This window comes from Bombina bombina, chromosome 8, assembly GCF_027579735.1.
Source record: "Bombina bombina isolate aBomBom1 chromosome 8, aBomBom1.pri, whole genome shotgun sequence".
NCBI lineage: Eukaryota > Metazoa > Chordata > Amphibia > Anura > Bombinatoridae > Bombina > Bombina bombina.
The window spans coordinates 174,348,174-174,360,921 of record NC_069506.1 but is presented as its reverse complement, the minus strand read 5'-3'; the positions used below and the strand labels follow the sequence as shown (position 1 = coordinate 174,360,921).

General features: G+C 37.4%; 1 protein-coding gene across 2 annotated transcripts in view; it reads right to left on the bottom strand.

Annotated features, from left to right (window-relative positions):
- Positions 1-12,748, bottom strand: part of EPS8L1 (EPS8 like 1) — a 190,044-nt gene that overhangs the window by 15,833 nt on the left and 161,463 nt on the right. For both annotated transcript variants that reach the window (XM_053690709.1, XM_053690710.1), the window contains 2 exons: positions 7,594-7,690; positions 2,873-3,019 (listed from right to left, as the gene is read on the bottom strand). In XM_053690709.1, coding sequence (XP_053546684.1) covers positions 2,873-3,019; positions 7,594-7,690 — 244 coding nt within the window. The remainder of the gene's footprint in view (positions 1-2,872; positions 3,020-7,593; positions 7,691-12,748) is intronic.

Genomic DNA, 12,748 nt, shown 5'->3' with positions numbered 1-12,748 from the left:
AAGGGCGATTTATCAAGCTGAGGCGGACAGGGGCGCATATTCGCGCCCCTGTCCGCCACAGCTCACCTCTGGCGGGCTGAATTCCCCTAGAGGAATTCAGCATTTGCACACGAGCGCTATTTTGCGCTTGCATGCAATCCCGCCCCCTGCCAACCACGCACGGGCAAGAGCTGTCAATCTCCCTGGTCAGAGGAGACCGGGGAGATTAAATTTCACCACCTTAGAGGTAGCGAAGAAGTTAGCATAGCAGCGGTCTGATGATCGCTGCTTGTTAAATACGGCATGCAGGTTCTCTTGTGAGAACCTGCAGCTGTAGTGGGTCGAAAGGCCTGCAAAGCCTTTGATAAACCGACCCCTTTATCTCAAACAAGGTACTACACCTGCAGTACAAAAAGTACAAATATCATGTTGTTTCCCAACAAAATAACTTTATAAATAGTTGCCAAACCTTTGAGGATCTCCAATTTAATTTAGACATCTCAATATGGGTTGCTAAAGTAACTGGAAATAGCGAGAATACACTTAGCACTAGTCTAGCAGGAGAGGCAGAAACACTAACGGAACAAAATATGGAATTGCCTGGAATGCTGATTACACTGAACAATTTCAGCAGCAAAACCTGAACAACCTTCTTCAGCAGTTATTGAGTGAAAGCTCCAGTCCACATACTTCACATCAAGGCTGGTATCAGCAGAACAGATTTAGAGGATATTTCTGATGATCAGGAAAAACACTAGCTAAATAATGTATAGAGGAAATCTATATGCTAAAACTGCTACACCATACACAAACATACTTAGAAATATGGCCAGGGGAAATAAAACTTTGGAAGGGGACAGTAAAGGTCAGAGACGTAACTAGAAACCACAGAGCCCAGGTGCAAGAATCTAAGAAGGCCCCCCCTCCAAAAAAAAAGGTGAATTTGATACATATCTTTTTTTTTTTTTTACATTTAACACAAAAAATGTGAATCAGATTACGTCTGCAAAAGGAGGTACCCTGTGCCCACAGTCTGTGAGATGGTCTGACCCCCTATTACTGTATATAGTGACACTGTTTAACCCACCAGTACTGTATATAGTGAGTCAGTGACACAGTCTGTAATCTGCCAGTGAGATGGCTGGCCTGACCCTACCCGCCCCAGTACTTTATAAAGTGACCACAGTAGTCAGTGACATGGTCCAGCGCCCCCCTGTACTGTATATTAGGGTTGCCACCCGTCCCTTAAAATACAGAACACTTATAAGTTACACATGCTGCAGGGTGTGCAGGGAGGAATATGAATAGTGCTGTCCAGAAACACAATACATGTTCTTCCCTGCATACCCTGCAGCATGTGTAACTCATAAGTGTCCAGGAAAACATGGTTGAGGTGGCAACCTTAACTGTATATAGGGGTACTGTATAGTGACACTGTTTATCCCCTGCCCCCCCATGCTGTAGTAACAAGGTCTGTGATTTGCTGGTTCCACAAACATACACACACACGCATAAATACAAACACAGTCACATACATACACATACACACACACATAAACACCAATGGGTAAAACAGAAACACTAACATGATATAAGTGCAGGCAGTGGCAGGTCGACGGTTTTTTTTGTTTTGGTTTTTTTTAAGCTCGGCCCCCACCCTCAGGGGCCCAGTCACAGTTGCGACTTCTGCACCCCCTGTAGTTTCGTCCCTGGTAAAGGTTAATATAATATAAAAACAGGGATGTATGGCTGCAGAAATTGAACCCCCATTTTCTGTAATAATCCTCACTACAAAGGAACATACAGTCTAAGGGCAGTCTAATGTGACTGGAGCAAGATTGGAGAGAGGTGCACAAGCACAAATTCTAGTCATGAACACAAAGCACTGAGACACCTCAGGTACACTTTTTATCACTACCGCAATAAAGCTCTAACCCCAATGGCTCCTCACTATTCTCTAAGGATACTCTATCAAGAGCACAGTCATATGGCCATAGGCTAGCCAATCCAGTACTAAGCCCAGGCATACTCATGTGTCGTGGGCCTGCACAGTGCCCAATTTGCCACAGCAACCCTGATGGAGCTCAGTATGAGACCAGATCCTTGCAGCAGCAGAAGAGAGATAAAGCAACAAAAACGTTAAATTGCTGCAGAGCTACAGCCTACAGTTCCCTACTGCAAACTGGTAGAAACAGAAGAGAAGGAATCTAGACTAATTCTAAGATGTGTATACCGGCTCCAAGGAGCACAAAGCTATAGGACTCTCAGTAAACACCAAAACTAACAAGTACATACATAATGTGACCTTTACATCATTATCTTTTTATTGTCCTGAACTATGGATGTATGAAAATTTTTCGGACACTCAAAATACTGGTAGTGGTGTCGTTTTAGGTTCTATTGCATTGTGAAAATAGACTAAACCTTGTTATAAATTTCAGATAATAATAATAATAGTTTTTATTTTGTTAATCTTAAACACAATATTTACAGCACTTAACTCATCATTGTGAATTGCGCGATCAATAAATACAGAAATGAAAATTAGTTTAAAGAGAATTAAGAAAACAAATATTTAATCTAGATGAATTATTTTTGGTGTTTTATGAAGCTGTTGTAGTAATAACTGAAGGAAGTTAATTTATTGGCTAATGGTTTATTCTTGAAAAAAAGACCATAATAAACGGATGTGCTTTGGCTACTTTCAAGTTCTTTATCCAAAAGAGAGATACTTCTGCTGCATTTATAAAAGGCAACTTACCCCTACATACCAGTGGTTTGTATAAACGTTGTTGTTTATTTATAAAGCATAAAACAACATTTTAGGATAGCAATATGAAAAATAACTTTATTAATCATTTTATGTGATCACTGCTGTCAGTGCTTTGCATACCTTGGCTGAGCTTGAGCTTTGGAAACCATTTTGTTTTGCTTTGTCAAAATCTGCGACAGTGACAGGGCCAAGAATGTTATAAGGAACGTAACCAATTTGTCCAAAGCGATTCTGTACTTTCCACCATTTCTTGGAGTCATCAATAACCTATAAGAGATTGTAAGGATTAAGAAACTAAATAATACAAGGTATTTAAAACATAAATGTACAGATTGCTTACCCCATGAGAAAGCCATGTTTGTTTTAGCAGTTACAGGGACAGTCTAGTCCAAAAATAAACTTTCATGATTCAGATAGGGCATGTAATTTTAAACAACTTTCCAATTTACTTCTATCACCAATTTTGCTTGGTTCTCTTGGTATTCTTAGTTGAAAGCTAAACCTAGGAGGTTCATATGCTAATGTCTTAGACCTTGAAGGCTGTCTTTTATGTGAATACATTTTGACATTTTTTTCACCACTAGAGGGTGTTAGTTCATGTGTGTCATATAGATAACACTGTGCTCGTGCAAGTGGAGTTACCTAGGAGTCAACACTGATTGGCTAAAATGCAAGTCTGTCAAAAGAACCAAAATAAGGGGGCAGTCAGCAGAGAATTACATACAAGGTAATCACATAGGGAAAATGTGTATTAATAGTACTGTGTTGGTTTTGCAAAACTAGGTAATGGGTAATAAAGGGATTATCTATCTTTTAAAACAATAACAATTCTGGTGTAGACTGTCCCTTTAAAGAGTTAAATTATTTACAGATGAAGTATAGTGTTTTGATGGCTTATTCCAATCCATGTTATGAATTTCTAGTCAGTATGCCAATAGCCCATAATGTAATCAAAACAGATTTCTTACTGATAAATTAATTTCTTTATAATCAATGTAGAATCCTGTCAGTACTAGTGTTAGATGACCTCTGACAACTAGAGTAAGTAGAAATCCTTCCCAGAATTCTTAGTGGATAGGAAACCCTGTCCCTTAAATACACAATTCACCTTTCTGATTGAATCAATTCACATACAGCCAAGTAAAAACGTATATAGCGACACAGAAGAGACTCAAACTATTCTAAGGCATAGACAATTGAGACAAGCAAGTCAAGCCTTATGGGCCGATTTATCAATGTCTGTCTGACATGATATGCTGAATGCTGACAGAGTACGCTGTTGGCATTTATCATTGCACAAGCAGTTCTGCTGAACTGCTTGTGCAATGCCGCCTCCTGCAGATTTGCGGCTAGCAGGGGGTGTCAATCAACCCAATCGTATAGGATCGGGTGAATTGCAGACCACAGCCTCAGAGGCAGCAGACCAGTTAAGGAGCAGCGGTCTTAAGACCACTGCTTCATAACTGCTGTTTCCGCTGAGCCTGAAGGCTCGCGCAGAAACAGGGGCATCGGGGCCATTCTGCCCTTGATAAATCGGCCCTTTAGTATTATCTAAAATCTGCTAAATAGATACAGAACTACAAAGCAAATTCCTGTGATTAGATCATTTGCCAATTGTACTCTCAGTCTCAACCCTGTAATATGAATGCTGTTTCAGGTTTAACTTTGGAAAAGTAAACCCTACTTTATCTAAAAAGCCTTTACCCATAGATTCATTAACCACATTGTTAGTGTGGATCCTGGTACCAAGGAATCTGAGGATTAATTGTATTATACCAAAAGAACTAGATCCTAGACCAAGTTTTCCTGGGTCAGGCATCTGCAAGAATAATCACTCTATTCCTGCTTGATCAATAGAACCACTTGCAGGAGAAAAACTAGAGACAAAACAAACTAGTCTGAACCTCTTCAGCCTGGACGTTCAAATAACCTAAAAAATAAAGGGCAGAAATCACCCTTCAATAGATTTGGTCAATCTGTAACTTCTGGTATTGTAACTCTGCTATGAACGCCCCTACCAATTGATATAGCTTACTGGTGTCATATTGCCCAAATTAATATAAATGTTACTCTGGTATAGAAGAGGAACCAAAGTATTTAGAGCCAGAATCAAACTCTATGGGCTCCATTTACCAAAGGTTGGATGGATATGGTTTGCTACTGGGAACATGTCCACTAGAGTAGACCTCGCTGCTTGTGCAATGCCAACCCCTGCTCGCTGGCAGCCAACCAGCCGCGAGCAGGTGCTGTCAATCATCCCAATTGGATCGGATCTGGATGATTTCACCCTACCACACGTTAGGTGGGGGAGAGGTTAAGCAGCAGCAGATTTAGGAACGCTGCTACTTAACTAGCGTTTCAGTTGCTTGGGCCCCCGAAGCTGCTTTTGCAGCTTTATAAATTGGGTCTTATAGCTTAGAAAGAGAAACAAGAAAAAAAGGCTTATGTACATTATACATTTGTTTTTATAAAAAAATGTTTATTAACTTGATATGAGGATCTTTAAAAAACAACAACAAAAACACACTTTTAAAAAAGGACAGTAAACACCTTGTAATTACAACACTTTTCTATTGTGTTACTATAGAATAACATGTCAGCCAAGTTTTAACATTTTTAAAACAAATTAATATCCTTTTCACTGCAATTATTTTTCAATACTCAAACTCCACCCACCTTTTGCCTTATTTGGAGGAGCCAATCTGGACTTTAGTCAGCAGACAGCAATGCTATTCCCAGTTATAAAGTTAGTATAAAGTGAATTGTTTAGCCGTTTTTAACTGATAAAACCAATTAGAGACAGATATGTAGCAGATTTTGCCTTGAGAAGTCAGCAGGGTGCATTCTAAGTTGTGAGAATAAGAAATTGCTCACTTTTTAGAGCTAAATTACATAAAAAGGGAGCAAAATAAAGAATGAAAATATATTGCAAAGTTGTTTCATTATGCACAAACATTTTTTTATAAAAATCTCAAGGTGTTCACTACCCCTTTAAAAAAGATCCCAAATAGTCTGGATAGACTTGAAATAAAGTTCATCTGCACAGCTGTACAACTAATGCAGCAAATAGAGACATGACATGAAACCTGGAAGAAATAAAAATATATGACTAAAGCTAAATATATGACTAAAGCTAAAAATAATCTTCAGTACTCAGGCTACAAACAAGGAATGTGAAACACCCTTTCAGCCTAGATAAAGCATTTAACAATGTTTAACCCCATGGGTAAATACATTACTTTACATTTAAATGCAATCAAAAACTGCCTTATAAAGTTTAATGCTTGATCTGTTAAAAAACAAAAACATTTCTTCCTCCCTGAATGAGGATACTCTGAGAAGTATAGGAAGCTCTGGAAAGCATTCTGTGGACCATAGTTTAACAAGTACTAGGATATACTGTATGCTTCATATAAGGTCTTATAGACACAGAAGTAGAGGACCTATCAGCACTCCGATCAAACAAACCTGGACAGAGTTTTCTCTCAGGTTGATTCTAGAAAGTGTATTAATATAACTTTTCCTATTAAAAGGAAAAAAACATGTAATCTGCCTGTACAACTTTGTAGCATAACAGCATCTACAAGGTAACAACCATACCAGGACCATCTGCCTCTTTAAACATATTACATAACATAAAAGGAACCCTATTTTTTACCAATCTGCTAATACATAGTGCCATATTAAGTTCCTAAATCTATTGGGTAAATCTCACTGATAATCATCTCAAGTAGAATGTCTGTACGTTGGGACCACTTAAAAGGTTACAGGCAAGGGCCCAAACAATGATTATGTGGTGGTTGGCCCCTTCAGTACTGAGCATGGTGCACTGACATGAGTTAAACCTTTTTTCATCTGTTAACAAAAAAAACCCAACAACAAATACATAAACAAACACTCCTAAGTGTTCCTAACTCCAAATAGGTAGATACTGGATAGTCTCAATCAGGGAGGGGGCGTGCATTCCCTCAGACTTTTGGGAGGTATTTTTGCATATTCTGGCAGTGAGGATCAACAGGGATTATGCAAACATTTGTTTGTACTTTAGCATGTTTACAAAATTACATCATTCCGCAGAATACCTAATGAGGCCAAAGCAGTCCCTGTATAATGCACATGCTGATAGTACCAAAATATCTTGAGTGAATAATGAATGTTCATTTAGTGATTTTGGCCTCTTTTATAGGTTGGAATAAAGGCTGTATACTGCCTTGAACATATTTGAGTTTCCATTATACCACTACAAAATGTTAGATTAGGCAACTTCCAATTTGTATTACACATTAAAAGGGTTGAGACCTACAAGCACAGGGAATGTCTGATAGATATTGACATGAGATGCTGAGTTTGGGGAATTATTTAGCTCTAAAACAATGAGATAATGTTCTAAAAATGCCCAGATCTTAAAACAAGGTACATTTTCAGAGAACACCACATGATTTTTAGGGAGCTTGACTTTTATTGCTCTACATTACAAAATCTATATCAAACTGAGGTAAGCTTTAGAGAGTTTCAAGGCAGTAGCGGACCTACTCAACAGAGGGCCCTGGTGCAAGATTTTTATGGGGACCCCAAAGGTAGCTCAGAAGAAAGCTCTGTATAATGATTTTGATGATAGATACATAGATCGATAGACAGATGGACTTAAAACCTGCACTAATAAAAGGCTCCCCTGCATTAGGATTGTAAAAACTATGCACACAACTATGTATAGACTGGCTGTTATGGGCCCCCTTAAGCTCTTGGGCCCTGGTGCGACTGCACCTGCTGCACCAATTGTAGTTATCTCTTAAGATAATTTATTATATTAACAGCTTTGCTAAATTTTGGGGAACACTCACCTCCAACACTTCTCCTTGTAATACAGACAGTTCACTGCTGTTTCTTGCAACAAAATCATATGCGCAGGACACACACTTGCTGTTGGTCTCTTGATGACTGCAGATAAAAATAGGAAAGAATAAAGTCATGTTGCATGTAATAGTATAGCATTTTTCTACAAAATAATCAGACATTTCATTTTAAATGATACATTTCTTACACATTTTGGATCCTACTTAGTTAGGTGTATATAAAAAAAAAAATCTATCTACAATATCTTATTTAAAGGGACATGAAACCCCAAAATTTTCTTTCATTATTTAGATAGAGAATACAATTTTAAACAATTTTCCAATTTACTTCTATTATTTAATTTGCTTCCTTCTCTTGTTATCATTTGCTGAAAGGTTTATCTACGCAAGTTCATGAGCAGCAGAGAAACTAGGTTCTAGCTGTTGATTGGTGGCTGCATATATATATATATATATATATATATATATATATATATATATATATATATATATATATATTGAATGTGATTGGCTCACCCATGTGTTCAGTTAGAAACTAGTAGTGCATTGCTGCTCCTTCAACAAATTATACCAAGAGAATGAAACAGATTAGATAATAGAAGTAAATTAGAAAGTTGTTTAAAATTGTATGCTCTGTCTGAATCATGAAAGAAAAATGTTGGGTTTCATGTACCTTTAAGTTTTGAAAGACCTTCCCCTTAAAGGGATATAAAACCCCAAAATGTTATTTTTGTGATTCAGACAGAGCATAACATTTTTAAAACAAGTTTTCAATTTACTTATTCTCAAATTTGCTTTGTTTCCATTGTATTCTTTGTTAAAGAGACACATAGGTAAGTGTCTGGAGCACTAGATGGCAGGAAATAGAGCTGCCATCTAGTGCTCTTGCAAATGAATAACATTCTAGCAAAACTGCTGCCATACAGTCTCTGCTGTTCAACAAAAGATACAGAGAGAACAAAAAATTGATAATAGAAGTAAAGTTGTTTAAAATGGCATGCTCTATCTAAATCATGAAAGAAAATTCTAATTACAAAGTAATATAAATTTATAAGCGTTCTGAGTTTGATCTCCGTGTAATTATGCTTAAATCTTTGCTTACTAAATTGGTATAATTCAAGTGAATCAATTTATAATGGGCTAGAGTACAAGCGGCTCACTAACATTAGCGTGCGCAGTATTAAAATATTGAGCCCGCGTTAACTTGTGCGCATATTACAAATTGAAAGTAAACACAACCACACAAGCTGTGCTTGTTGGGTTAGCACGGCTGAAGACCTTGCGTAAAGGGTTAGGGCAAAATAAAAGTTGCATTGAACACAACATAAATATATTAAAATTAACAGTTACACTCATCTATACACTATCTAATAAAAATTATTCATATAGATATTTAAAAAAGTTATAATGGTTAAAAGGTATATGGTATATGACAAGATGAAAGTGCTATAATGTATATATACATACAAATACATGTGTATGTACTTATACATATGTATACAGTATGTGTGTATACATGTGTATTTATGTTTATATGTGTATATATGAATATACATACATACACACATGTATAAACATATTTGCATATATATATATTTACTTTGAAGCCCTTTCCACTCAAACACATGAAAAAAATAAAAATAGTTTTTGTTCAATTTTAATATTTTATAATGTGTTTTAGTGTGTAAATACTGTAAATATTTAAAATTCCAATGTTCTTCATATAGGGGAAAATATTCTATGTATGTTTAAATAGATATTCCTCTCTGAACACCATCTACTAACTTTCTCTCTTACTCTAGCTACTACATCTTTGCAAGCCCCCCCAAAAAATGCTACCTTGAAGGAATTTAAATGACTTGGATCTCACAGACTTTTCCACTGAACTGAATCCTCTGCTCTCCAATATTTTATCCCTCTCTTGCTCAAACCTAGTGTCTTTACAGTATAATTCGGCACTAAAATCAACACTTGACAAAGCTGCACCCTCCACTCTTCGACGTATATCAATTACTCGAAGGCAACGGTGGCACACCAAACGGACCAGATATCTTCAGCGATGCTCACGGGCTGCTGCACGGCAGTGGAGGAAATCACGCACCTGTGCTGATTTCCGGCATTATAAATGTATCCTTAAGTCCTACAACTCTGCGCTCAGCCTGGCCAAACAAGTCTATTTCTCCTCCCTTGCATCATATCACGCATCCAATCCCAGAAAGCTGTTCTTAACCTTTAACTCCCTTTTATGTCCTCCTGCACCCCCGCCCACTACCATCCTTACTGCTCAGATTATTGCTGATCACTTCAAAAATAAAATTGACATCATTAGAAAAAAGATATCTGCACCTCACACCCCTCAAACCCAGCAATCCTACCCACCCACCCCTTCTATTAACAAAACTCTATGCTACTTCCCTCCTGTAACAGAGGAAGAAGTCTCTGTACTCCTATCTTTGGCTCATCTCACAACCTGCCCACTTGACCCTATTCCTTCACAACTTCTTCCCTCTCTCTTTGCTTCGCTAAACTCTACCCTAACTCATCTCTTTAACCAATCTCTCACCACTGGCACATTTTCTGACACCTTCAAGCATGCGTCAATCATACCAATCCTAAAAAAAGCCCTCACTTGACCCCTCCGCCCCTTCTAACTATCGACCGGTCTCCTTACTTCCCTTTGCTTCAAAATTATTGGAACGACTGCTCTATGATTGGCTAACTAAATTTCTCACAACTAACTCCTTACTTGATCCATTGCAATCTGGTTTCTGCCCTAAACACTCAACAGAAACCGCTCTTACTAAAGTAACAAATGACCTTTTATCAGCTAAAGCAAAAGCCACTACTCCTTACTAATTCTTCTTGACCCGTCTGCTGCCTTTGACACAGTTGACCATCCTCTCCTCCTAAAAATACTACATTCATTTGGCATCCAAGACACAGCCCTCTCCTGGTTTGCCTCATATCTCTCAAAACGCTCGTTTTCAGTTTCCTTTAACAACATATCTTGTGATCCTATGCCTCTCTCAGTTGGAGTACCGCAAGGCTCTGTCTTGGGTCCCTTATTTTTTTCTTTCTTTACATCCTCCCTTGGAAAACTTATAGCCTAATTTGGATTCCAGTACCACTTATATGCTGATAATACCCAAATCTATCTTTCCTCTCCTGATATATCTCCCTCTTTACTCAACCAGATTTCCAACTGCCTCTCTGCAATTTCCTCTTGGATGTCTTCACACTACCTCCAACTCAATCTGTCCAAAACTGAGCTGCTTCTTATCCCCCCTCTTCGAGCACAGGTGAAATAATCAGCTGATCAGTAACCATGGTTACTAACCTGCTCTCACCCTTCAGATAATCATTTCACCTGTGCTTTATAATGAAACTCTGGACTGTTAAAGCGACATTAAACACTTTGAGATGGTAATATAAAATAATGCATTGTATATATAAAAAAGTCTGCAATATGCTTTCAATACTTATTTTGTCCCCTTTTCTTGTGATTTCATTCTGAAATTGTGAGCTTTTCAGTTCCTGTTAGAAATGTAAGTGTAGATAGAACACTTATGTTCCACACAGCCATTGGCTGCACACTCTAGTGACCTATTTATATTTGTCCATAATTGGCCACAGCAGAGAAGGTAACCTAAGTTACAACATGGCAGCTCCCATTCTTTTATAGGCACTAAAACTTTACACAGTTTGTCAATATTTAAACAGCTAAGGAAAATTTAAAAATACAGCTACGTGTTATTCTCAGATTAATATTTTCTTTGAATGCATCATTCTATCTAGCATTATTTAGTGTTTAATGTCCCTTTAAGGGTCCTGAGAACTGGAGTTGAGAAATACTGCATTAGTGAGATGCTATAACATTTCCTGTTATAAAATCATGTAAGGGTCCTTGTAATTCTGTTGTCCGATTGTGCAGTTGCAGCACCTTCAAAAATGTAATAAATCCACACCATGATGAGGTTTCTATGTTACTAAATAATTGTTGACAAACTTTCCCTTTACCGACTGTAAGATTTGAACATTAATATTCAAATGTTATTTCTAATTGGCTTTCAAAGTAGGTCTATGGGAATCAATATTCTAAAATGATACTTGAACCTCACAATAGCTATTGTAACATTTGCATTCGGTTTTATGGTAACATTTGAATGACAGAACAAATCTTAAACTGTAACGTGTCCTCTGATTTGAATGTCAAAATACAGACTTCACCCACCCCTATTTTAAATATTTTTCAAAGTTCTCATGATAGTCTCTAAGTATTTTACCTCTGCAGTACTCACTGTCTTTATGTATGCTGGAAAGTTTATTTCAAAATATATAAAAAATACTGCATACAAAACAAACTGAGTAGCTAGCATTATTGTATTAGGATTTGCATGGAATATTTTAGTAGTGCTGTGTTAACTTCCCCCCTCTATGCTTTCATGAGTGTCCTAAGTGCCTTGTTACATTTTATGGCAAGCAGCTTGCAGAGATTTGCAGATTCAGCCCTTTTTATTTAGGAATCCAGGAGGCAAATCCTACAAAACTATATAAAGCCATGTGGGCATCAAACTATTATAATTTGGAAAATAAATGGTATTAAATACCCAAATTACACTTTTCAATTAGAGACTTATACATATTTCAAATGACTAAATCCTACATGATCACAACTGCTGAACATCTTAAAGGGACATGAAACCCAACATTTTTCTTTCATGAATCAGATAGAGCACTGGTTTTCACACCTGTCCTAAGGCGTCCCTAACAGACCAGATTGTAAGGATATCTGAACTGGGACACAAGTGAGTTAATCAGCTGATTAGTAAATATGGTTATTTTACCTGCTCTCATCCAACGTAATTCTGAAAACCTGGCCTGTTGGGGATGACTGAGGACAGGTTTGAAAACCAGTTAGACAGAGCATGTAATTTTAATCAACTTTCCAATTTACTTCTATTATCAAATTTGCTATGTTCTCTTGGTAGCTTTTGTTGAAAGGCAGAGACGTATTTCCTGCCATGTAGTGCTCCAGGCACCTACCAAGGTATCTCTTCAACAAAGAATACAGTGAGAACAAAGACAATTTGATAATAGAAGAAAATTGGAAAGTTTTTTGGAAAATGGTAGCTCTGAGTCACAA